The sequence below is a fragment of the Ursus arctos genome, unplaced genomic scaffold (assembly GCF_023065955.2).
Source record: "Ursus arctos isolate Adak ecotype North America unplaced genomic scaffold, UrsArc2.0 scaffold_14, whole genome shotgun sequence".
Classification (NCBI taxonomy): domain Eukaryota; kingdom Metazoa; phylum Chordata; class Mammalia; order Carnivora; family Ursidae; genus Ursus; species Ursus arctos.
The window spans coordinates 7,656,276-7,682,645 of record NW_026622808.1 but is presented as its reverse complement, the minus strand read 5'-3'; the positions used below and the strand labels follow the sequence as shown (position 1 = coordinate 7,682,645).

The 26,370-nt window shown below is 43.1% G+C and overlaps 1 protein-coding gene and 1 long non-coding RNA gene across 3 annotated transcripts in view; one reads left to right on the top strand and one right to left on the bottom strand.

The window, feature by feature from the left end:
* The window catches only part of LOC113271214 (myosin-2), a 26,952-nt gene extending 3,781 nt beyond the window's left edge, over positions 1-23,171 (bottom strand). The window contains exons 1-35 of one of the 2 annotated variants that reach the window (XM_026521007.3): positions 22,739-23,171; positions 22,465-22,507; positions 20,220-20,443; positions 19,985-20,128; positions 18,390-18,546; positions 17,285-17,312; positions 17,087-17,201; positions 16,910-17,002; positions 16,447-16,510; positions 16,233-16,331; positions 15,496-15,599; positions 14,851-14,989; positions 14,376-14,494; positions 14,138-14,287; positions 12,844-13,014; positions 12,435-12,744; positions 11,729-11,799; positions 10,805-10,892; positions 10,591-10,708; positions 9,392-9,515; positions 9,167-9,303; positions 7,539-7,794; positions 5,760-6,002; positions 5,470-5,646; positions 5,242-5,387; positions 5,067-5,157; positions 4,592-4,981; positions 3,614-3,740; positions 2,625-2,743; positions 2,288-2,484; positions 1,395-1,578; positions 1,152-1,317; positions 931-1,055; positions 451-759; positions 160-363 (exon numbers count right to left, since the gene is read on the bottom strand). In XM_026521007.3, the coding sequence (XP_026376792.1) occupies positions 160-363; positions 451-759; positions 931-1,055; positions 1,152-1,317; positions 1,395-1,578; positions 2,288-2,484; positions 2,625-2,743; positions 3,614-3,740; positions 4,592-4,981; positions 5,067-5,157; positions 5,242-5,387; positions 5,470-5,646; positions 5,760-6,002; positions 7,539-7,794; positions 9,167-9,303; positions 9,392-9,515; positions 10,591-10,708; positions 10,805-10,892; positions 11,729-11,799; positions 12,435-12,744; positions 12,844-13,014; positions 14,138-14,287; positions 14,376-14,494; positions 14,851-14,989; positions 15,496-15,599; positions 16,233-16,331; positions 16,447-16,510; positions 16,910-17,002; positions 17,087-17,201; positions 17,285-17,312; positions 18,390-18,546; positions 19,985-20,128; positions 20,220-20,423 (5,169 nt within the window). In that variant the 5' untranslated portion in view covers positions 20,424-20,443; positions 22,465-22,507; positions 22,739-23,171. Of the gene's footprint in view, positions 1-159; positions 364-450; positions 760-930; positions 1,056-1,151; positions 1,318-1,394; positions 1,579-2,287; positions 2,485-2,624; positions 2,744-3,613; positions 3,741-4,591; positions 4,982-5,066; positions 5,158-5,241; positions 5,388-5,469; positions 5,647-5,759; positions 6,003-7,538; positions 7,795-9,166; positions 9,304-9,391; positions 9,516-10,590; positions 10,709-10,804; positions 10,893-11,728; positions 11,800-12,434; positions 12,745-12,843; positions 13,015-14,137; positions 14,288-14,375; positions 14,495-14,850; positions 14,990-15,495; positions 15,600-16,232; positions 16,332-16,446; positions 16,511-16,909; positions 17,003-17,086; positions 17,202-17,284; positions 17,313-18,389; positions 18,547-19,984; positions 20,129-20,219; positions 20,444-22,464; positions 22,508-22,661 lie in introns of both variants that reach the window. The other variant, XM_044391719.2, reaches the window with a different exon arrangement.
* Positions 23,165-26,370, top strand: LOC130543575 (uncharacterized). Its single transcript, XR_008959026.1, has 2 exons — positions 23,165-23,530; positions 24,148-26,370. It is a non-coding gene; the product is annotated as an uncharacterized LOC130543575 (long non-coding RNA).

Sequence of the window (26,370 nt, the reverse complement as noted above, 5' to 3'; positions counted from 1 at the left end):
GAATCAATAATTTATGTAAAATTAATCAAAGATTTCTCAATAATACAGTAAAAACTTTGTAGAAGTATAAAACCTGGCTGTTACATAAAACATTTAAGCTTTATATGGTTTGGGAAACATAAGCATTTATTGAAGTAAGTTCTCTGTGCCAAACCCCACCTGGGTGTGGAGGAGCTGGACACGCTCACTGGCATCCAGGAGCTCCTGTTCTGCGATTTTCCTGCTCCTCTCCGTCTGCTCCAGAGTGGCCCGCAGCTCCTCGATCTCGGCCTGCAGCAGGTTGGCTCTGCGCTCCACCATGGCCAGCTGCTCCTTCAGGTCCTCCTGGCCGCGGAGGGCGTCATCCAGGTGGATCTGGGTGTCCTGTGGAATGAACGATCATGGAGACACCTCGTTCTCAGAGCTGAAGTCGCCCCAACCACCTTGGGGCCGTCTTTTGAACCTGCTTACTTTGAGGATGGCTTGGGTGTTCCTGTAGTTCTTCAGGGCCTCTGCAGCCATGCGGTTGGCGTGGTTCAGCTGGATTTCCATCTCATTGAGGTCTCCCTCCATCTTCTTCTTGAGCCTGATGGCATCATTCCTGCTCCTGATCTCAGCATCCAGCATGGTCTGCATCGACTCCACGACCCTGACGTGGTTTCTCTTCAGCTGGTCAATTTCCTCATCCTTCTCAGCAATTTTCCTGTCGACCTCAGACTTGACTTGGTTCAACTCCAGCTGGATGCGCAGGATCTTTCCCTCTTCATGTTCAAGAGATGCCTTTAATGACAGCAAGGGGTGACATTAGCAGGGAATGGAAGCATTTGGAAGTTTTTCTTCATACCTTTCCTTCCATTAATTTTGTGCTGTTTATTTTTTTTATTCGATCTATGTGGATGGGCAATGTCTTTTCTGACCTGATTTGTTCATAGTGCACAATTGGACCTATACCTCTGCTTCTTCTAACGCAGCCTGAAGTTCACACTTCTCTTGTTCCACTTGTTTCTTTATCTTCTCCAGTTCATGGATACGTTTCCCTCCTTCTGCAATCTGTTCCGTGAGGTCAGAAATCTCCTCTGTTGTTTGGGTAAAAGACAGAGATTTGATCAGACAGAGGACCTAAGGGAACGGTTCCCAAGGCGTGAATATTATTGAAAGTGGAAGGGACTCACGCTGCAAGTTTTTGTTCTCTCGTTTCAAAGTTTCCAGCTGATCCAAGGATTCCTCGTAGGCGTTCTTCATCTTGAACAGCTCAGTGCTGAGAGAACGGGCCTCCTTCTGGGAGGCCTCAAGCTCAGCGTGGGTTTCCTCATACTTCTGTTTCCACTCCGCCAGGATCTGAAAAACCGAGAGGGGTTACCTGCTATAAAGCACAGAGGAAAACAGCAGAGAGCAGAGGCTGCTGCATGAGTTACCTTGTCGAAGTTCCTCTGCTTCTTGTCCAGGGCGGCGCAGGCCGCGTTGGTTCTCTCCACATCCAACATGAGATCTTCCACCTCATTCTGGAGCCGCTGCTTCGTCTTCTCAAGGGAAGCGCATTTGGCGTTCACGGCTTCTACGTGCTCCTCGGCCGCCTGCAGCCGCTGGGCCAGCTTCTTCCTTGAAGATTATATATGTTCGTAGAGAGGAGTGAACCAGAACAAGAATTAGGAGCTATTGCCATGCTGAGAAGTATTGGTAACTTCATATTAAAAATATCCATTCATTCATTCAACAGATACTGATGAGCTCCTTTTATGAACCAGAGACTAGATATATAGCAGTGAGCAAGGCAGAAAAAGGGCCTGGACTCATAAAGCTTCCAAATAAGGACAAGAGAGAAACACTAGGCGGGTGAGAAAATGCATAATAACATATTGCAAATGTAAATGCAATGAAGAAAAGTAAAATAGAGTAAGGGGTGGGCAGCTATTCTAGATATTCAGGGAAGGCCCCTCTGAGGAGGTAGCATTTGAGTCAAGATCTAAAAAGTGAGACTGAGCTGGAGGGAGATCTCAGGGAGAGTATTCCAGATGGAGGGACCAGCAAGTGCAGAGCCTTGAAGCAGCAACGAGCTTGGTGTGCTTGACAAACAGCAATAAGGGCTAGCTATCTGGATAATTATTTGTTACTCATTTCCTTAAGTAGATTTTAGCATAGGAGGGCAGGTATCATGTTTGTTTTACTCATGCCTTATTCTCAGGGCCTGATAGTGCCTGGCCAAGAGGAGCTAATTAATGAACGTTTGTGGGCTAATTCACTGAAGGTCGTATCCTTCTGATTCAACGTGCAAAGTTTTCTACACATTCTCTCATATCTGCACACGTACTTGGCCTCCTCCAGCTCCTCTGTGCGCTGGATGGCGTCCGTCTCGTATTTGGTCCTCCACTGGGCCACCTCCGTGTTGGCCTTGGACAGCGCCCTCTGCAGCTCGGCTTTGGACTCCTGCTCCTCCTCATACTGTTCCCGCAGCAGGTCACAGTCGTGGCGGGAGGACTGCAGGGCGTGGGCCAGGGCGTTCTTGGCCTGTGGAGGTAGTTACGCCTTCATTTTACTGGATATATTTAATGACTGAGTTTCAGAACCCTTTGAAAGTTGGTGTAAATGGACTCCAGTTAGGGTTAGGTCATACAAAAGACAGTGAGTGTGACAATATTATCATTTACCTTTATCTCTTCTTCCAGCTGCCTCTTTAATTCCTCAATCTGTTGTGTAAATGCTTGTTTGCCTCGTGATAGCTGAGACACCAGAGCTTCTTTCTCATCTAGCTGTCGTGAAAATTCACCTGATGGACGAAAGAAATGGCGCCATTTTTAAAAGTGAACAAACAATTTTGCAAGCCCATATAGAAATAAGTTTTAACTCTTAACTCTCCCCTACTGAGTGCTCAAAAGATTGAATTCTCTGTTGCCGTCTTCATGCCTAATGTCAAATTTCTGATTTTTGTGGAGAAACTTACATACGAATCTGAGTGAATACTGACAGCTGAAATCCTTTTTGTTCTCTCTATAACTAATTCTTTCTGGGTGTATGATAGTGCGTAAAAACTGGTCCTGGGAGCCAAGATACCGAATTCGACATCGGTCTTTTGAGTTTCATCAGTCTTTTGAGAGACAGGGTTATCCATCCCCCTTTCAGGAATTTGGTTCAGTTTGAAGGACAGAGACAGAAGCTTGGTCTGCGGGGCGCCTGGGTGGCACAGAGGTTAAGTGTCTGCCTTCAGCTCAGGGCGTGATCCTGGCGTTCTGGGATCGAGCCCCACATCAGGCTCCTCCGCTATGAGCCTGCTTCTTCCTCTCCCACTCCCCCTGCTTGTGTTCCCTCTCTCGCTGGCTGTCTCTCTCTCTGTCAAATAAGTAAATAAAATCTTAAAAAAAAAAAAATCCCAGACCCAGGCTAGTGTGACTCCTAACCCCAAGCATCCCCTCAGCGCAGCCAACTACTCCAGGCTTTTCTGGAGCAGACCTAGATCCAGTCCTATGGATGTCTTTATCTCCAACTCTGTCCCCAAGTGACCTTGCAAGTAAGTTGGAAGTCTGAGCTGTTCAGTAAATCACACATGTTCTCCGCTGTATTTATTAGGCTCTTGCATTACCAAATCAGTTGTTTTCAATCACATCATCTCCCTTCTTAGTGCCCAGAAGACAAGAGTTACCAGATTCAGTTTGCAAGCGTCCTCTCTGGGTGGTCAGTTCATTGATCATCCGCTGCTGTTCCTCCTCCTTGGATTTCAGCTCACTCACTTGGTCCTCCAGAGTGCGGCACATTTTCTCTAGATTTCCCTGTGTGAGAAAAAATAAAGGAAGGAAACAAAGATATTTAATAGAAATTTAAATTAATTAATTAATACTTTTGGCATGAAATCGAATTCTTTTATATGTAATTGTGATACATAAAAATTTTTTTCTTTATATTTTGATTGCTATCCTCAGTTGAAAATGCATGTTGGGATCTTTAAAGAGCTAATTGTGAAGTTCCGTGCCCTATTAATACAAAAAAAAAAATTAAAGACTATGGTCTAAAATTTAAGATTTTGTAAGAATTGTATGGTGTATTTTTCTAAAAGATGTGTGTAAATACTTGATGGCCTTTCTGTACAATGAAGCTTGGCTTATCGAATAATTGAGAATATTGGAGACCTAGTTCTCCAGCTGGAGCCTGAGAGGATGCAGGTGACCTTTGTTCAATAGCTGGTCCTGGGGTGCTTGGGTGGCTCAGTCCATTAAGCGTCTGCCTTAGGCTCAGGTCATGATCTCAGGGTCCTGGGATTGAGCCCCGCTTTGGGCTATCTGCTTAGCAGGAAGTCTGCTTCTCCCTGTCACTCTCCCTCTGAACTCTCTCTCTCTCTCAAATAAATAAAGTCTTAAAAAAAACCAAGCAAACAACAAAACAAAACCAAAAGCTGGTCCTGTCATTTGTTCATGGTGTGATGGGGCCACTTGTGCTTAACTTCTTTGAATTTCATTTTCTTCATATGTTAAGTGGAAATAATACAATTGTTAGTATATTTTTGCTTATCTCCTAGATTACTGTAAAAAAAAAAAGACATAATGTGTGTAAAGTACCCTGTGCAAACTATGATGTATACAGGAAGGATCATTGTCACTAATAACTATTTTCCAGGCTCTAGTACCTTAGCTTTAGAGACTGTTTCTACATTACTGGCGAGATCATCGATCTCCATCTTCATTTCGCTCTTCTCCTTCTCCAGCTTCTGCTTGACCCTCTGCAGGTTGTCTAACTGCTCCCCGAGCTCGGCCACGCTGTCCGCGTGCTTCTTGCGAAGAGCAGCCGCCGTGGCTTCATGCTGCAGGGTGGCCTCCTCCAGGTCCCGGCGCATTTTCTGGAACTCAGCCTCGCGCTTCTTGTTCATCTCGATCTGGGCAGAAGTGGCCCCGCCGGCTTCCTCCAGGCGCTCGCTGATCTCCTCCAGTTCCCGGGAGAGGTCAGAGCGCTGCTTCTCTGCTTTGGCCCGGGAGGCCCGCTCTGCCTCGATTTCCTCCTCCAGCTCTTCGATGCGGGCCTGGGAGTGGTGAAAAGCACATACTTAGCTTCTCTGTGTCATAAGTATGCCTCTCTAAGCCAGATTCATAGAAATCTGAACTTACTTGCAGCTCCTTGATCTTCTTCTGCAGCTGAATGCCAAGGGCCTGCTCGTCTTCAATCTTGCTTTGCAGATTACTCATTTCAAACTCTTTCCTTTTTGGAAAGTAGCAAAAAATAACAACTGAGTGTATATCCACCCATTGAAAGCAAGGTCATAAGCAATTCTTTCACACTTACTTTTTGAGCTTTTCATCAAGTTGTTGTTTTTCATTCTCAATGTCCATTATGGATTCTTGGGCCAACTTGAGGTCACCTTCAAGTTTCCTCTTAGCCCTTTCTAGGTCCATGCGAAGTTTCTTTTCTTGCTCCAAGGACCCTTCAAGCTAAATATAAATAATGTTTAGTCTCAAGGAATGCCTAGCTTCCTTTTGAAGAAAATCATTTCTTTGACAATCCTGGACTTACATCATCCACTTGCTGCTCTAGCTTGATTTTGGCCTTGGTCAGGGTGTTGACTTTGTCCTCTTCTGCCTGCAGGTCATCCAAGGTCTGCTGGTGGGCCTCTTGGAGGGCCTTCTTCTCCTTGGTCAGCTTTGCGATGGTTTCATCCAGACCTGCCATCTCTTCCGTGAGGTTTTTCACCTTAGGAAGCAAAAATACTTTGCATTTCATGTTTTATTCTGGTGGATTCAGTTTTATGTTTGTACTCCATAATGATAACAAAAACATCACTTTTTCCTGTATATGTTTCATACCTTGTTCTCTGTGGCATGCTTCTCCTTTTCAACCTTGGCCAGGGTCAGCTCAAGGTCGTCAATGTCTTTCTTGAGCTCTGAACACTCATCCTCCAGTTTCCTCTTCTTGGCCGTCAGCTCAGCATTGATCTCCTCCTCATCCTCTGCTCTCTCAGTCACCTCCTTGATCTTGGCCTCCAGCTGGATTTTGGTTTTGATCAGCTGGTCACATCTTTCCTCTGCATCAGCCAAGCCTTCAGCTTCCTTGAGTTGGAAACAAAATTAAAATTGGAAAGAAAGAATGAAATATTTCACAGTGATAACAATGGCAATCTCTGATGTTGGTTCTTTGGATTTAGATTTTATGAGCCACCTCCTGTGTTCATACGCTGTGGGAAAACCAAATGTCCTATTCCTTCAGAATAGTATATTCTCTAGTAGATTAGAAAGCCTATACCCAAAAGCTATCATGAATTCAGAAAGCAGTTTGTGATGGAAGAGATCAGAGAAGTTCTATTAGAGGTGGTTTCCTGAATAAAGTGACATTTGAACTACACCTCGAGAGGTGGGCAGGATTTCATTTTGTAGAAATCAAATCATTGGGGGATGGAGCAGGAGGAGAGAAGGCATTCCAGTGGGGAATTCAGGGTGAAGATGCTAATGAACTGCTTCCCTTTGTAGTACTGGAGGATGATCGTGGTTATGATGTTTTTTGACATTCAAGTTGAGGCATAAAGTAATCAAGAAATTCCTAGCAACTGCTATGTTTCCAATTAAGAGGGTTGGGAGTGGACAGGATATGAGCGAGAAACTGATAAATATATTCATCAGTGAGCCTCCATACCAGCCTTTGAATACATAAAAGAGTAAAATGTGCTATGTGTACTCATGTAGCAGATATAGTGGTGTAGGACAGATTCTAAGTAATTTTCTGGGGACAACAGAAGAGCATTCTGGATAGATTTGAAGGGGCTGGGTCAGAAAAACAGCTCTTTTTCCTTCTATAATCTAGAAGAAAGGGTTATTACACTGCCCAAACTTGACAGAAGAAACTAATTTTAATCAACAGGAGAAATATATGATTTTGTGGTGAGTAGATGATACCAGACCAATTCAGTTCACTCCGGATGAAGGATGGTCTTATAAATTACATTTCAGAGTTGATGGAGGCAGTTCTCAAATGACTGGTGCAGGAGTGAGCAGCAAGCGGGCTGGATGGAGGGGAGAACTGGGGGCAGGCAGAGCATTTGGGGTGCCGAGGCAGTGGTCCAGATGTCATGTGATGGGGCACTGTCTGTGCACATGGATTGGAAAGAGTGAATCTGAATTTTGGAGGTTAGTGACAAACAACAATTCTGTAAAATGTGATGGAGAACATTGACATCTGTCAGCTGTACATATCGTGATTTAAAACTCCTGGACATCAAGAAGTTTAAGGAAGGTTCAAAGATTAAAAAAAAATCAATCTCTGCATGCTGTCCTCCCCTTAATATTTCTTTTGGGGTAGTTTTATGTGAAAATCACTTTCAAGGACTGACTTCAAAGGGAAAAGAAGTCATAAGTCCTGTAGTTCAATGAAATAGTGGAAAATGGGTGACAGTGGTCGGTTCTACCTTATTGCCCCAGTCCTGGTTTGGACGATGAAGGGATATATGGACTGTACTAGAACCATCAGAGTGCTTTGACCTTCTCCCTCCAGTGAGTGTCCCTACGCTGACTACTCAGCTCCCTGCTGCTATTGGCCAGAGTTCTACCACTTGCGTCCCGATGAACAGCACCCACTGTGACATCACCACTTACAGCCTGAACTTGGAGCTGCAGGTCATTTTTCTCTTTTAAGAGAGTGACCATTTTTTCCTCCAGTTCCTTCCTTTTCGCCTCTGACTTGGCAAGCTCATCTTTGGTCTTCTGAAACTCTTCCTTCATGGTGGCCATCTCCTTCTCGGTCTCTGCGCTCTTGAGGAGCGGCTTGATTCTGAAGAAGAGTTTCATCCAGGGCCAGTGCTTGACGTTCATGAACGCGCGGATGTTGTACTGGATGCAGAAGATGGACTCCCTGAAATTTAATTGATGCCAATTTGATATCGTGTGGATGAAGAAATGAGATGAACTTGGCAGTGAGAGCTGGAGGTTCTGCCCCCATCGTGTGCCTTGCCTACCCTCCAAAGCACAGATGGAAGAAATTCTATTTTGGGATGATGGTCAAGGACTCATTAATCACTCATTTCTCTACATCAGAGCCTCTCAAACTTCTGGTGTGCATAAGAATCATGAAGGACTTGTTGAAATGCTAGTTCCTGAACCTTATCCCCAGAGATTCCGTCAGAATATCTGAGATGCAGTCTAAAATGTGCCTTTGTAACAAGTTTGCAAGAGATGCTGATGATGTAGGTCTAAGGACCACCCTTTGAGAACTACTGCTGTACATCAGTGCTTCTCAAGCTTTCCTTCTGGAACACTGCCCAGAACAGTGGTGAAAATCACCTTCAAGACCCCTGAGGGATGAGAGCAGGGAACAAATGGACTCATTAAAAACAGAATTTCTGTGAAAATCTCTGGTTTTACATTTTATGTGTTATGTGAATTTTGCATTCTACTCTGTAATATTATCACATTTAAAAATCTAATTTATTTAAAATATTAATTACCCTCCTATATAGGCAATTAACTGCCCAAATACGTATATAATGGGTTATGACCAAACTTACTATTTTTAATAAACTAGAATAAATAGAAAATATTAACATAACTCTAGGTGATAGAAATATTTGTTTGATGTAAATTACACATATATTTACACACACACACACACGTATGAATGTGTATATGCCTATATAAAATGCATTTCTAACTGTGGGTCCTGTTCACATGCATTCTGCAGTTTGAAACACCTGTATCTTTAGACTTAGAACTCTGTCCCTGCATCAAATCAGATTACCAGAAAGCCACGTACCTTGGTGACATTGTATTAACTTACTGAAATCTTTCACAGATAAATGCCCTTAATATTTTAAAATCATAAAAGTTTGATGATAGAAATGATCAGATGGAAGAAGTTGTTTCGGCATCTTGTATAAAATCACGTTTGAAAATGCTGTCGGCTATTCAGTTCAATGTATCTAATTTAATGATCTACCCACTAAATTCACACTGGTATATTTTTATACTGGTGTATTTTCTTTTGTTAGGTAAGAACTGCCCACGCTTTATGCTCTCTCTCTCTCTCTTTAACCTGAACACTCAGAATATGTTTCATGGTGATGATCCCAACCTTCAGTTTCCTGGTATACGTATACCCCCACTTCAGTATAGGACTCTTTATTCATTCTTGCTTATGTTTGTGGCCTTATCGCATCTGGGTCTTAAACCAACTTAAATGTGTTTCTGAAGCAGGAAGATAGGAATAAATAAACAATTTATGTGTATACCTTCTCTCCACCATCCTCTGGTACTCCACTCTTGCCAAGTACCCTCTGCACCTGGCCTGGGTTCTGGTAATCAGCTGGGCCAGCTTTTCATCTCGCATCTCCTCTAGGAGCCCCAGAAGACCAGCTTTGAAAAAGACCTGTGCGTGGGAGGAGTTGCAGATCAGACACTGTACATAAACTTCATAGGGAGATGGATAGCATCAGGTAGGCTTCAGAGACCATTACCTTGGTGTGACCAAATTTATACTGGGTGTGGTCAATGTCGATGGATGCAAGGAGCTTCTCAGAAGCCTTCTTGCTGTCAATGAACTGTCCTTCGGGGATAGCACTTGCATTTAATACCTTGTATCTGTTTAAGTAAATAGAGTTTTTTTTAAAAGTTGGTTTATGATGACACTAATAGGAGATAAATATTAAACGATCTATTTAGAAAACCAGAGCTTTAAAGAAAAGTATCCTTCTTTGTTCACAGGAAGGACTTTGTATACATTGGATGGTAAGGCTAGCATCAACAGTTTCATTCCATTCCACCCTCCTGCACAGTTGCAGACTTTCTGCTTCATCAGACCTTGCTCTCAGGAAGGGATCCTATGATCTTGTTCACGTTAAGATGTAGACGACCAATAAAGTGTAACATGTTTTCCTGGCTAGATTCATTTGCTTTTTATGATCCTGAGTCCCAGAAAGCAAGTTTTTAGTGAGGAATCTGTAGGAAGGTCCATTTTAGGTAGGAGGAACTGTCCTGATAACCTAAACTCACACGTAATGGTGCTTTGGGTTTTGCGTGTCGGAGATCTCTGCTGACCCCACTAGACCGAGCCTTAGGAGAGGCTAGTTCCCTGGAGCTGCCATGAGCTCCTTGTCCCTTTGCCTTCTATTTGATTCCCAAGATGGACTTATCTAGGGAGGAGAAAGAGTTGCTGAGGAGCTGGTATTGGGACGTGGTTCTGGAAACCCTGGGAAACCAGTGTGTGAGGGAGAAAGAGAGAGAAAGAAAGTGAAAGAAAATGACTCACTGGGAGCTCTGTACCTACCTGGGCGAGTTCCTAACTTAGCCACCAACACCCACGTGACTTTGGGCAGGCAGATTAATCTCTTGAGCCTCAGTTTATTCATTTATAAGAGGAGGTGTTGATAGTACTTACATATTACACATGAAAAAATGGTAGTTCTCCTAATTATTGAAGTTAATGTGTATTTTTATGGGCTAAGCCAGGAGCTCAGTAAAGCCCACGAAAAGTCTGGAGTACAAAATAGGTGGTATTATCTGTATTTTAAAGGTGGTTTTGAGGCTTATGATTTTTCACTCTTTTTTGGTGGCAAATTAAACATGAATGGAGGCATATTTTCCACTAAATTGTTTTGCTTGCAGTAAATACATTTATACTAAACTTTAAGATGCACCATAATTCAGAGAGTCTGACCTCTGTTTGAAGTCTGCATAAAGGATCCTGCTTGGGAACCCCTTCCTGCAGATGCGGATCCCTTCCAGCACCCCGTTACACCGCAGCTGGTGCAGGACAAGTTCATGCTCCATGGCCCCTAAAAGTATACATATGGATTACACTGAAGAGTTGTTGTTGTTTTTAAAGGAGGTTTGGCAGTCATGCTTTGTGTCTTTGCTCTAGAGCTTCTTACCGGGAGTTTTTGTTTCATTGGGGATGATACAGCGCACAAAATGAGGATGGGTACTCCTGAGGTTGGTCATCAGTTTGTTCAGATTCTCCTGTAAAGTCAGGGAAAAGGCCGTTATCTTCGACGTTAGCCATGGTTGTGGGCATTTGGCAATGTCTGTAAACTCAATGTCTATGGCTGAGTTGAATGACCGGTATGGACAATTTCCATGTAACGTAATACCTTGCTATCCTTCTCCGGACATGCAGGCTTCTCCTCATTACCTCTTTCTCCACTTGAGTTGGCAGGAGTTACACATGTGAAGCAGCCTCACACAGGTGTCCTTCCTCCCTGGTCCACGGCCTCCCACATACACTCACAAGGCCATTGCCTTCCTATACTAGATGGCCACACTTTCTCCCGCCCAACTCCACGGTTCTCCAATGAGGACATGCAAGCCTGTACCACACTGGGGCTTCTCTCATAAATGTAGCTCCCCTTTCCAACCCAATTAACTTTCAGGGCATACATGTTATCTAAAGGGGAACAACCCTACCAGTTATAATTGAGGACTGACTGGATTAAGGACAAGGATACCATATTAACCTCCTTATAGGCTAGCTGTTAGATTTTCATTAGCCTTACTGCTAATTTAGTTTCTCTGAGTACCGTGTCATTGCTTAGTTTCATGACTTGACTAGACTATGAATGGTAGAATATTCAGTTTTATAAAATTTCCTGTAAAATATTTGGCATTATTTGTCTTGGCATGAAAAATGAGCTAATAATTTCTGAGTAATTTAAACATCTTTTCTCCAAAGCTAGATTAACAGAAACCATTAATCAATGTCGGTCTTTTTCTCAATGACTGTGGAAAGAACTCTGTGCTTTCAAAAACAAATTCCTAAAGTAAGGGTGGGGGAGTGTCAAAAACAGTTTTTTCCTTACTCTGAAAAGGGCAGACACCGTCTGGAAAGAAGAGCCCTTCTTCTTGCCACCTTTCTTGGGCCCACTCGCCTCTGGAGAGCAAATAAGAAAAGGTGTCATTCAAGTATAGTTTTGAACTGACAGGGCTATTTCTTACTTATTGCCAATTTCTGCGCACATCTGGCGGAACAGTTTTTGGGCACACTGGCCTCTCTATTGGAGCCCGAATGACTCTTAGCTGTCAACTAAGCTTGTATCCACATTTCTGTGATTTCTTTTCTCCATTAGAAGATGAGGTGAAGAGCATTCACTTCACCGTATAAAGATGGATCCTTAATGTTAGGAATGTGGGGACACAATAACTCCAAAAATCATCAATAGAACCTAGTCTAGATAGGGAAAAGTTTGTCACCCCATTGCCTTAAATATCTCCCGATACTCAATATCCAGCAGATGTGGAGGAAGAAGTAGGAGAGAATCATAGAAGCTGAGGCTTTTCGTTGGTGAGATCATAACAGTTCCTCTCTGACTCTTTGCAGTAGGGCAGGCCTCTGTCAGTGCTAGAGAGAGACCCAAATGTATAATTGCAATGCAGCCTAATTAGTCAAAATTTGGAAGAACGGTGGATCTGGCCCTGCAATCCTTCTGGCAGGCTTATGAGATCAGCCTTGATCTAACAGCACTTTTTGTAATACCTAGAGAAAATGTTAGATTTTTTTAGCGTTACCTGCTTCAGCAGTTGTTGTCCCAGAGAAGAGGAGAGCTAGAGTTTTCATTGCGGACTTCTGGTACAGCCCAACCACAGTGTCGTTCAGCGGGTCCTTGTTCTTGTCCAGCCAGCCACCAATGTTGTAGTCCACGGTGCCGGCGTAGTGGATCAGAGAGAAGTGAGCCTCAGCCTTGCCTTTGACCACCTTGGGCTTCTGGAAGTTGGCCGACTTTCCAAGATGCTGTTCATACAGCTTGTTCTTGAAGGAGGTGTCTGTGGCCTTGGGGAACATGCACTCCTCTTCCAGGATGGAGAAGATGCCCATGGGCTGGATGAAAGCAAAGCAAAATGCATACAGGGTAAATACGAGCTGCAGGATGAGCCAGAGTTTACGAGAAGAGGTTACTGAGTGGACAAATCAGGAGACCTTCTCGATGAGCTCGATGCAGGCGGCCAGGTCCATCCCGAAGTCGATGAATGTCCACTCGATGCCCTCCTTCTTGTACTCCTCCTGCTCCAGCACGAACATGTGGTGGTTGAAGAACTGTTGCAGCTTCTCGTTGGTGAAGTTGATGCACAGCTGCTCGAAGCTGTTGAACTAAATAAATACATGTGTTCACTTTTCTCGTGAGCAAGTTGAGCATTTGTAAATGTAGGACTTATTAATTTAAAAATATATGTTGAGTAGCCTTTAGATTGCAGATACCAAAATCATGGTGGTGGGGGGGAACACTATGAAATCTACTGGTTTCTTTGCTGCCATTTTGTTACAGAACCCTAGATTGCATTAATGCTCTTTCCCTGCACTGTCTTAAGCTTACACAGGGATTTTTCTGAGTTCCTACTTCATCATTTCATGTTTATTCCATTATCGTCTCCATATTCCATTGACTTAATTAAGAGCTAATGGGCAACCCATTAGGAGCTGTCTGGGAGGGGTCTCTGTAGTATGGAAATCACGAGGGTCAGCTTTGCAAGTGGACACTAATTGCCACTTGTTCTTCTTCAATGTGAAATGAAAACCAAATTAAGATACCAAATAACATATACAGTGTGATAACACACTTGTGCTAAAAAAACAAACTACGAAACGTTAACATTAGCTTGATATAAGTAGTGGAATTAATGGGGAACCCTTTCCCTCGATTTTGCATATTTTCTGCAATGTCCAAGTTTTGCTTTTATAATGAGAAAGAATAAGATAAACTTCTTAAAAACTGTAAGCGGGAAAACTATATTTCCTCAAATAGGGATTTTTATCTTATGATACCCCATTAATGAGAATAAATGCTGACTTTATAAGTTATTAACCTTTTCTCTGCTCTTCTTGTCTTGTCTAAGTGTTTTTGAATGACTTCCCCACCATATATTCAGAACATGTTATATGTTTCACATGATTACTTTGATATTTTTATGTTAACTTCATTTGGCGCTGCGGGAGTTTTAGAGCTCCCCGCCTCCACTGCCCCCCAACACTAAGCTAGCTCCTAACTCCTTTTGGGTCCCATAGCAAGTCAGAGTGGTCATCAAGTGCATGATTTCTCATAGAAGGGGGACTGCCACTGTGATAAATGCTTAGTGGTTACCCCATCATTCTCTTTTAAGTTTCAGCATAACTTTTTGGGAGTAGTGAGAGGTTATAATATTCGCAGATTTTTTTTTTTATTGATATTTCCATTGCCTTACTGTAAAATCCCTTTACCAACCAGCTACCAACTCACATCAAAGATCTCAAAGCCGGCGATGTCCAAGACCCCGATGAAGTACTGTCTGGGCTGCTTGGTGTCCAGCTGCTGGTTGATGCGGGTGACCATCCACAGGAACATCTTCTCGTAGACGGCCTTGGCCAGAGCGCCCACGGCATTGTACACCTTGAGAAACAAAAATATATCTCTTGAGGTTATCAGAGGACTGTAAGAATGCTTGACTCCTGCTGGTGAATTTGAATCGTGCACCTACCTGCTCTACAGTCTGGCCTTTGGTGACGAACTCATTGCCGACCTTGACCCTGGGGTAGCAGAGGGCTTTGAGCAGGTCAGCGGAGTTCAGACTCTGGAGATAGGCCGCCTTGTCAGCAACTGAAAGGAAGAAAGGGTGAAAAAATGTTATTATGGCCCAGAGTAACCCATTTTCTCAAAACAAAATTATTATTTTTTTAACCTATAGACATTTTGTGTGGTGTTTTCAGAATATCTCTTTGAGTATTCTTCCCCATTTTTTCCCCACTAAGTTCAAGACTTTCATTGTGGGTAGTGTGCCCTAAAGAACTTCATAGATGACAGGAAACATCTATCTAACATGATGCTTTATCTGGGTATACTTTAAAACTCAGTTCTTAAAAATGACTTTGTCCTCCTAGAAAAACTCAAGGGTAACAAGTTAAGAATGTGACTTTCAAACAAACAAAAAATCAGGGGGATGACTTAGTCGGTACCTTCGGTGCCATCTGGCTCGGCCTGCTCCTCCCGCTGTTTCTGCTTGAACTTCATGTTCCCATAATGCATCACGGCCCCTGTGAGCTTGTAGATGGAGACTTTCTCATCGTTAGTGAAGCCCAAAATATCAATAGCACTCTGCCAACATAACCAAGAGGGTAACTGTTACATTATGATCCACACACTTACTATTCATCGTTCACATTCCGATTCCTGACATGTTGGTCAAACTGAGGAAACTATCGCTGCTGACGGGGGTGCAAGGAACCCTTTAGAGGCTAGCACTGAGCATTAGAATTACAGGTGCAGATGCCCTAAGATTGAAAAAGTAAACTTAAGATAGAGAGCATGATAGTAAACTTAAGGAACTTGTTATTTTGAGAAGTGGTATGGATCCCATCCAGGTATATTACAAAAACAGTGGTTTAGATAAATTCAGAAATGATAGACCTTTAAAAGACTGTTCAGGGAAAGTCAAGTGTTGTAGGGCACATGGTCATCTTTTTTGGCTGACTCTAGGTGGCACACCCGTGCTCATCTTTGAACCCTCTTTTGCTATTTCTACTAGAAACTGAATATTTAATCTGGAGGGGCCATTGCTCTAACCCAGCATCATCATTCTGAGTTTCTCGTGTTGCACTTACATCTGTGGCCATCAGTTCTTCTTGGTCATCAATGCTAGCCACGCTGATCTCCCCTTGACTGACAAATGGGTAGTCATATGGGTTGGTGGTGATCAGAAGCATTTCTAAGTACATGGAACAGAGAAAAGGTAAGCAGAATTATCCCCTTCATTAAAACAAGGGCTGTCTAGACAATTTCTAAGACACTCTATGAAGCCAAAGAAGATTATCACATACTGGGACAAGTTATATCTACAAGAATGATCAGTACAGTGCTGACTCTTTAAAATCCAGAATTGGAAACAACCTAAATATCCTTAAAAAGGTATGGCTAAATAAATTATGCTTATCTCTAGAATATAACACGACACAACCATTAGAAATAATAATGGGGAGCTACAGTTGGTGACATGGACAAAACCATGATACATTATTGCTCAATGAAAAAAAGTACATCATAGAAGAACATTGAAGTAGGATTCCAGTTATCGTATGTATGGGTATCTATATGTACAGAAAACGAGTAGAATGATATTCACCCAAGTGTTCACAGTGGTTATTTCATAGTGATCGGATTTGAAGGTGTTATCTTCAGTTTCCGTTTTTCATTTCTATCATCAGCACACAAAAACTTACAAAGCTACTTTCGAAATCAAGGTGATAAACCTGACAAAATTCAGTCATGGAATACTAGGCTGGACCATGCATGGAGAAGTGCTGGTGCAATCATTCTGGAAAGGGATTCTGACATTTCTTACCAATTAGTTCTGGTTTCTTGTTCGATGTGATCTGATAAAAAATATGATAGCTCCTTTCAGCCTTAAGCTGGAAAGTAACTCTGGACTTCTCTAGCAGATCTGGAAGGAAATAACAGAGCAATGCAAAAATTCACTCGGGATGCACATTTTACGTTGGGTTGATTTTACAGGTTAAGGAAACAGAAATGTCTGTAAATGGGATCCAAGCACTCACATGTTTCAATATCAGCAGAAGCCAGCTTCCCTGTGGTGCCAAAGTGGATTCTGATGAATTTACCCTTGAAAAGAGAACTAATATTACTACTTTGTTTTCAAATCCTATCAAATCTTTGAGAAACTCAAAATACTTGGGCGGCTAATGAGTTGATATTAAATCAATCCAGAGACTATTTGTATGAGGCAGAAAAGGTGTATCTCCTATTTTTTTAGGTAAAAGAATTTTATCTTTGATTTCCATATTACAAGTAATTATAGGTAATGACAGATGAGAAAGAACTCAGATATAGGGTCACATATCTTTTTAGATGGGACTCGGATCCATGTTATTACATGCTCAGAGGGAAAGGGGAGAGCCTGATGCAGTGTAATGTGAACGAAAAAGATTCAGAGAATGTATGCACAAACATCCCATACACCCTGACCAGTGAACAGCGTCGGTACTAATATCTGCGACTTACAAAGCGAGAGGAGTTGTCATTCCTCACGGTCTTGGCGTTGCCAAAGGCCTCCAGTAGGGGGTTGGCGCTGATGATTTGATCTTCAAGGGTCCCCTGCAAAGGCAAGAGCGGTCCTCACCTCTGGGGCTCCAGACTTCCCGAGAGCCCTGAGAGTCTTGAGTCTGGCCCCAGACCCACCTGCATTTTGCCAGAGGTAACTTCCTCCTTCTTCTTCTCCCCACTGACTGCAATTGTTGCAAAGTACTGGATGACACGCTTGGTGTTCACGGTCTTCCCCGCACCAGATTCTCCACTGTCAAGCAAAAACTAAGTGAGATGAGGTTCCAAACGTGGCAACTATCGCAGCCATGAGAAGAAAGCATAGAATTTACTTACGTGATCAGGATTGACTGATTCTCTCGGTCTACAAAAGAGGAATCATAAACATTTAATACTTTTTTTTTTGTATACTTGTGAATAGTAAGTAAAGTAAAATGGAATAAAAGTATTTTTCAGACTGGCCTTTGCAGTCTCTAGGGCTTCACGGGCCCTAGGCCTTCAGTCTTTTCCATTGCCCCTTCCATGGACCCCAGGACCTCCCCACACCCTACCCCTGACTTCAGCACACATGCATCCATTGAAACAACACTGCAACAAAGCACTGGACCTTTTCTTTGTAATTCTCTGCCACTAAGAACATATCAAAAGTGGACTTGAGCCTTTGGTCGGGTTTAGGTGACAACTCCAGTAGTGAATATTTATTGTAGGTACAAGAAGTGATGAAAAATAGGCATTTTAGCATGTGGGATGGGGTAAATATAGTACAGGTGGTGGCTTTGAAAGTCATCAAGGCTTTAGTCATAGTTTGGGGGAAACGTTCGTTTTACTGTTTTACTTTCTCTGAAGACGAATTCTCTAAGTCCTTTCTCCAACTAGCCAAGATTGGGCTGTCTGAGGCACTATTCTAGGGAGAAGATTCATGGCATAGCTGTTTTAATACCAAATACGCCTTAAAATCTGGAGCGCGTCCAGGTTGGCTCAGGGCAAAGGCAATAGCCTTTAAGCCCTTCCTGCATAGAGAGGACATTCGTTGGTCACAGTTTCTGATATCGAGGATGAGGTCACAGGGGCAGATTTTACTCTTCTGGTTTTTGGCGCTTGGCAAAGGAAGCACACTTGGTATGTGTGACGGTGTGTGTGCATACACATAAGCAATGTTTATTATATTTTTGCTGAAGCTTTTTTAGTGTCTGAGTCATTCAAAAGTAAATTCTCTAACTATACCGCCAACCCCTGTCGACTTTTAAAAGTTGAAGAGACCATGAGCAATTGCGTGAGGGTAGGGATTCCAAGTCATCTCTCACGCCCCCTCTTTCCTGGACCGCCTCCCTCACCAATACACCGGCCTAACCGGAGGGCTCAAAGAGCGAGCTGAGTTAGTTAGGGTCTCTTTCTCCTATGGTTCCGAAAAGATTACACACACGCAAAACACTTAACTCACCCGTCAGCATGAACTGGTAGGCGTTGTCAGAGATGGAGAAGATGTGGGGCGGGGCCTCCTGGCGCTTCTTGCCTCGGTAGGCGACCACCACCTCGGGGTTGTACACCGGCAGCCACTTGTAGGGGTTGACCGTGACACAGAAGAGGCCCGAGTAGGTCTACGCAAGGGAATAAGAAAGAGCTTTTCCTGTTAGGTGTGAAATTCACTTGTTAAATGAATTCTGACTCAAAAGAGCACATTTACATTTCTTGAAGGCATTGGCAGGAAAATTAGTCGGAAAGTTCAACAACGAAATAGCAAAATCCTTGAGGGAAGGGCTCACAGTTTCGACTTTTTATTGTTCCTCCTGGGACTTATCACAGTGATTTTCACATGTAGGAGCTCCACAGATGTGTGTGTGTGTGTTTTAATGTGTAGTGGGAGACATTTTTACTCTGTTTTAGGAGATATGCGTGTATTTCCTTTGCAGCATTAAGATCGTTCAAATGCATGAAAACAGAAGTTTGGACACAACCGAAGTGCCCAACAATATGGAGGTGGTTGGGTCAACTGTGGTAAAGCTTAAGACAGTATGATGCAGGCATGTAATACAGTAAACCTGAAAGGATCCAGCAATCCTGGGGCAACATTTGCAAGACACTATTAAGCTATAAAGACACAGAACACAAAATGATGTAAATATATTATGATTAAACAGGGAGTGTTTCAAAATCTTAAACAACTGGTGTAAAACAGGCACCGACCCGTCAGACGGATGCTGACCCTGATCGCCGGGGACACCTGTGTGGGTGTTGTCCGCCTGAGCATCAGCACTGGCTGAACTACACAAAAATGTCAATGTGACATAATCAGTTCAATTCTAAGATGTTCACCGGGTGTGTATTATGTGCCAGACCCCTGCAGGGCATCTGGAATGAAGTGTGAATGAGATGCGTTCCTTGGGGAGCTCCCGTCTACAGTCTACGCAGGGGGCAGACGTGTGAATGGATGGTGGTGGACAACCAAGGGCGGTGCCGGGGCAGAGACCGTAGCACAGGGCATCCGCTCTGCCTGGGGAACGTGGGAGGTTTCCTTGAGAAGGTGGCACGCGTGTAGAGGGGACCGTAACACACAGATACAAATTGCTGTCATTTTGGAAGACTGAGAAGGAGCGAAATTTGGTCTTTAAAACAGTATTTTTATGTGTTAAAGTGTAAGTGTATCATTTCCCTCTGAATGATTCTACAACTGGAATGGGGGGGTGGGTAGAAATGTGGGCCCATGGCTGAGATATAAACAGTAGCTGCTCCAGTGTTTCTTCAGGGAACATGTGGCAAACCCAGTCCACATGGACAATGGCCTTGTCCGGCTTTGGATGGGAAGACAAAGGATGAAGTACTGGCTGTTCGGTTGGGCCATTCCAGCAGCAATAGTGAACCTTGTAAGTCATTAACTAACTGATGTACTAACTGGTTAACTTGTGTGCTGACCAGTTACACTTCTGGAGAAAGCAAAATGGGTCATTGCTTTTGACCCATTTATATACAGTGGAAGCAACGGGCTGGCAGGTCCAAGGTGATGGCCATAAAGACCACTTGGGCGGGGGAGGCACTCACGTAGATCATCCAGGCTGCGTAACGCTCTTTGAGGTTGTACAGCACCGCGGGCTCGTGCAGGTGGGTCATCATGGCCATGTCCTCGATCTTGTCGTACTTGGGAGGGTTCATGGGGAAGACTTGATCATCTTTCACTGTCAGAGTCTGGCAAACAGGGAAGATAACGGTTCATGTCAACTGAGCGAGGAAACACAAGAATTGATAAAACGTGGTCAGCTCCAGGGGCTCCACTCACCGCTCCAGCTTCGGTCTTCACCGTCACTTTCCCTCCTTCTCTGCTCTGGATGGTCCCTTTCACAAAGGATTCTTTGGGCTCCGCCACAAAGACAGATGTCTTGGCATCAAAGGGCCTATTCTGGGCCTCAATGCGCTCCCTTTCAGACTTTCGGAGGTACGGAGCTGCCTCCCCGAAAACGGCCATTTCCTGGTCTGAACTCATGGCTGCTGAACGCAGAGGTCCTAAAGGAGATGAAGCATTTCACATTAGAGATTCTGGGCTGTCATGTATATCAGTAACTCTCTCTTTATTGGCGGTGATAGTTCATGGAAAATCCAGTATTTGGAAATTTCACCAGGTAGGCCCCCCGTGCACCATGCTGTAATTACTGAAACAAACATAATCCCAAGGTCTCAAATGCATTGAGGGTCACTATGTAGCCAACAATGAACTCTGGACTAGACATGCACTATTTTCTTTCAATCCCCGAGACTAGCATTCTTTTTTTTTTTTAATGTTTTTTTATTATATTATGTTAGTCACCATACAGTACATCCCTGGTTTCTGATGTAAAGTTCGATGATTCATTAGTTCCGTATAACACCCAGTGCACCATGCAATACGTGCCCTCCTTACTACCCATCACCGGTCTATCCCATTCCCCCACCCCCCTCCCCTCTGAAGCCCTCAGTTTGTTTCTCAGAGTCCATAGTCTCTCATGCTTCATTCCCCCTTCTGATTATTCCCCCTTTCTTTATCCCTTTCTTCCCCTACCGATCTTCCTAGTTCTTATGTTCCATAGATGAGAGAAATCATATGATAATTGTCTTTCTCTGCTTGACTTATTTCACTTAGCATTATCTCCTCCAGTGCCGTCCATGTTGCAGCAAATGTTGAGAAATCGTTCTTTCTGATAGCTGAGTAATATTCCATTGTATATATGGCATTCTAATCAGGTAGCTGGGCGTAGTCTCTGCATGCCGCCGAGGAGCTGGTGACCTGTGAGCTTTTCGAGCCACAGTGCCCCCTTATAAAAGAGGGATTAAAATATCTGCCTTTCTTAATTCACAGTCTGTGAGATACTGGACAGATACTTTGAGAACAAAGTTACACGATGACTGAGAAAGCAGTTTGGAATAGTACAGGCTCCCATCTCGATGGAAAATGGCATTTATTGTAATGGAAGAAAATTCCATTTCTTGTCATATACTGCAAGAGAACTTCATTTCCTCCTTTAGATATTGAGCCAGAAGTGCTCAAGGTCAGGTGTTTTGGGGATGATAATTTTGTTTACTTCTTTTTCTTGAGTTGTGTGCTTACTAGTGTTTGCCTAACATAATTCCTTTGCATATTATTATATCTTATAATTGACATATTATCATCCAGTTAATCGGTTAACCTAATTGAGGATAAAAGCCATAGCAAATGTTATCCTCATTTTATTATCATTTTAAATTTATTTTAAATTTATGTCATCGAAGTTCAGTCCCTATGCCGTACTGTATTATCCTAATTCTTCTGCATTGAAGGGCTCCCTTTGCCCTTCCAAATTTCCTGCTGCAGAATGCAGGCTTGGACTTCTCCACTCTCTGTTATCTGCAGGCCGCCAACGGCATCAGTAGAATCAAAGGTTTGGCAAAGGATGCTCCTCAGTCCCTACGGGATCCAGTTACTAGAAAGTGGTTTTGATCAGCTACCTACCAGTGTCTCCCTCCAGAGATGCGGTGTGTAGGAGTTGGGCATATTAACACCTTTACATGTGTAACAAAACGTCCCCCGTGTCTTCATTTCATGCTGCACACAGCACTGGGCAAGGTAACTTCTTACAGGTTTTTAAGGAGCTTAAGGAAGCTTTTTTTTCTAGGTACCTTCTTTCTTACTTGTTAGATATCATGTTTATTTAATGAATTCTAATAGCAGGATACTTTTTTTTAAATCAAATTTGAGATTTTTAGCAAGAGAATCTTATTGCAGAACTCTTTTCCCTACAGAATGATATTCTGTTAACAAACTAGCAATTCCATTAGCAGTTTTCTTGTTATGATGCCCCCCCCCCCGCCAATGCTTGCATCCTGAATGAGTCTACGTGCATTGTTCTGAAAGGCAAGACCCCCCCCCCTTCCCTTTCTCTCCAGCACCTTTCCTGAAGTACAGTTATTAAGCTATTTACTGAGACCAGCACTTTCTCAAAGGCTGCTAAGTGACAACAGATCCATCCCAGAGGCTCTCACCTTCTCCAGGGACTGGTTAGTCCAAACCTTACCTTGTTAGCAAGTGAGAAGATGTAACCAGGAATCAAGACGGTTCTGTAAAAGAGAAGGGAAAAGCATTTCATTAGTTAGTCAAAAGCACCCCCTACACACCCACACAAAATCCCATTTGTGGCGTTGCTGGCTGTTGTAAACAGAACGCTACAAAAGTCATGGATGTACAAACGTGCAGTATCCAAAGAAGCAGTACCGAGCTAGCAGCTGCGGCCGACGCAGGGCAGCGTGGCCAGTGTCCCTCTTGAAAGCCCGTTGCCCGTTCCCACTTACCTTGGAGCTTTTTAAAGCAGGACGAGTCAGCCTCATTCCAAGGGCTCTTTTATATGGATAGCTATGGAAACAATGCAGCCGCCTGTTCTTTCTCAAGTCAAAAGGAATTGTTTGGCAGAAAAAGTCTTGGCAGTCTTGCGTCCCTGCATAATTCTCATTCATATTAAGAATGGTTGGATATAATTAGAAATATTTTTCTTATTGAGTATGTGAACAAATCTTCTATGGATAATTTGAGAAGATGATCTGAAAGGAAGGTTCAGGCTGGTGGATAAAGACAGTGGCAAGGCCGCCAGAATTACTGGCTTCTCTCATAAATTCTCCCTGGCCTAGCTGGGCATGCCATTCAGGTCTGCCTTGCGTCATCTTTCATATTTCACATATTCGACGATAGAAATAAAACACAAATGTTTGTTTTGATTTTGCGACGCTTAATTTTCACCTCTTGATCTTTCCTTCCCAGCCCTGCAAAATTGAGTAATGTGTCTTCGACAGTTTAAAAGGAAGGAAGGTCCTCTCCTTGTTCCAGTGTTCTTGTAGTTTTCGGGGAATATCCTGACTCTTTCGCTGTTTTGCTTTTGCCAAACTAGTCCTCCATACAGGACGTTGTCTCCTGCCTGCCTACTCGTGTGGCTTGCCTGCAGTGAAAAAGGTTGAAGATTTTCTGAAAGGTGCTTTTGGGGACTACTTCCCAACATTTCCCATGTCGGCGCCACCAGAAAGTAATGATCTATTAGTGTAGTTACACTGCAATAATGCGGACGTGATTTGGCTCTATCTGTAAAGGGCTTGGTAAGGACATTTCTTTGTATTTCTTATATTTCTTTACATTTCTTCGTGTGATGCATAGAATGAAGGAAACTTAAATACTGAGTGCGTCTAAAACTTCCAAATAAGATCTTTCTTAAACTTTTTTTTTTAAAGATTTTATTTATTTATTTGACAGAGATAGAGACAGCCAGTGAGAGAGGGAACACAAGCAGGGGGAGTGGGAGAGGAAGAAGCAGGCTCACAGCGGAGGAGCCTGATGTGGGGCTCGATCCCATAATGCCGGGATCGCGCCCTGAGCCGAAGGCAGACGCTTAACCGCTGTGCCACCCAGGCACCCCTAGATCTTTCTTAAACTTTTAAGGAGAAATTTCAGCTAGATTCCGTGAACAAAATTTGTTTATATGTAACTTTATACTTGCAATTATGACACATTTCCTGGTCAAAACTTTGAAAATAATGGCATACAGTATTTGCGTTCTTGATAATTACCATCGTGGGGAAAGTTTGTGCAAGAAGGCAGTCAAAATGTAAAACTATATATATATATATATTTTTTTTTTTGCGACTAATGAAATGATATCTTAACATTTTCCCAGCTCTTTTTTCTTTACTGACAAATACAATGTTGAAATTTCTAGGATAAAGAGAATAAATTTTGAATCTACTTGAACTCTTCCTCTTCCATATCAAATATTTCCAAAGATATTGAAGCCCTAATCTTCAAAAGTCTACGTGCTGGAAGGAGTCACCCTGTTGCTACGGTGGTCACCACTCAAAGGGCACATCTGCCAGGAATACACAGAAGTACCTGATGTATTCAACCTGTAAGATCTGGAGCTGCCTACACCGGACAACCTACTTGGCCTTCCAGCACCCCTACTCTGGCTGGCTGCACTCTGGGCTGCTTGCCCTGTCCAGGCATCCTGGAACACCTGCCTTCCCAGCATCTCCAGGGGTCTCTTGCCTGTAGCTGGCAGCATCACATTCTCAGCTGGCTGCTAAAGTAAATGTCCTCTTTGGCTCCACTCATCACATGGTAAACACCACTATTGTGCTTGCCTTCTTTGGGGATCGTAGGCCTCTAATTCAATAGCCCAGGCCACCCTTTGAGGCTCTCCCGGATAGGCTTCTCATAGCCAGAGACCACCTCCCAATGCTCTGGCCTCCCAGCCCATCCAGCCACCTCAAGACCAAAGGGCTCAACATTTCCTGGCACATCTGTAACTTTCTGATGCCAAGACATACTGCTTGGGCACCTCTGCTTTCAGATGAGCTGTGGTTCTGTTTCCCTATACTCAGCAGCCGTTTGTAGTACCCAGACCAATATTTTGATATGTTCTTATTCCATTCCTGCTGCCTCTGCACATTATCTTTATGCATCATTAACTCTTCATTATTTTGTGTTCTTTGCAAAATGTCCTTCACTTTTCAGTCATCTCACAATGGTATGTTCTGCTTCCTCAGTTTGTAAAATCCTTTGGTGAATACTGTAATTATAGGTAGAAGCTCTCTAATATATTGCTTTTTTGATGTAAAAAAAGAAAATCAGAAGCCTCATTCCCAATGAGTAAGAAATACACCTTCATTGTTCCCTGTGCCCCTTGGTTCATGATTTGTGACTCGTAAATGTTCTCTGAGAACTAAGGCCTAAGGAGTATGTCAGTCAGGATAATCTGCTTTTACACTTTGTGAGTAAATCAAAGATGTACATTCACTTCGGGTGTTTTTCTTGACTTCGCTAATATTTTGACCGCTGCTCTAATGAGTCAGGGACTTTCTGCTTTCCATTGCTTGCTTACCCTTTAGGATATCTGTCACGTTTAGGCCTAGTGATAACTCAGTAATAGAAGGAATTCAAGAGTGAATACTGGTCTGTGCAGGGCAAGAAAGTTCAAAGGGAATAGTAGCCACTGACCCTGTCTTCAGGAGGTTATAATCTAACTGAGAAACCCCGAGAGCACCAGTGAAGTGGCTCAGGTCACCTTCAGAACAGGGTTGATAGCAGCTTGAAAAAAATGCAGCGTACAAGATCTTTGCAGAGAAGGAGCCATATTTTACGCATCTATTTGATTCTTATCAACACCTAGAATGGTGGGGACATATGGAAAATGTCTCCCAAATTCTGTTTTACAAAATTCAGATGCCCCAGGTTTCTTTATCCTAATCATTCTTGTCCCTGTCAACTGAAATTGGATCTTGGATTTGACTTTCAACTACACACCAACTGGGTATCCTTAGAAGTTTACTAAACCTTCAAGGCTCTGTTTCCTGATCTATAAAATGTTTGACGAAGTAACACCCATAAGGGTTTTGAGGAATAAACAAGACAGTAGAATGCTTAGAAGCTTAGAAAAGTATATGGCAGCCATTACTAATTCAGTAGCTATTAACCATTGTGGTTACAATGGCCCCCATCTTCTGTTCCTTCTTACTCTGAACTTGGTTGCAGTGAAGTCATTTCCTTTCTGATTCCTCTAACACGACATTCTTGTTTCATTGATCATTTCAATTACCTGGTAAACATTTGCAGAGCATTACCACACGCCAGCCTCTTAGGTAAGCTCCCCACTGCCACCATGGAATGCCCTCCTTTCTTTTGTATCATTTGTATGTCTTATGTATATTAAAATCTAGATCAGGGGTACCTGGATGGCTCAGTCAGTGAAGCGTCTGCCTTCAGCTCAGGTCATGATCTCAGGGTCCTGGGATCAAACCCCAAATTGGACTCCCTGCTCAGTGGAGAGTCTCCTTCTCCCTCTCCCTCCCCCCTCTGCTCATGCTCTCTCTCTCTCAAATAAAGAAATAAAAATCGTAAAAAAAAAAAAAGTAAAGGCTTTAAATAAAATAAAATAAAATCCAGA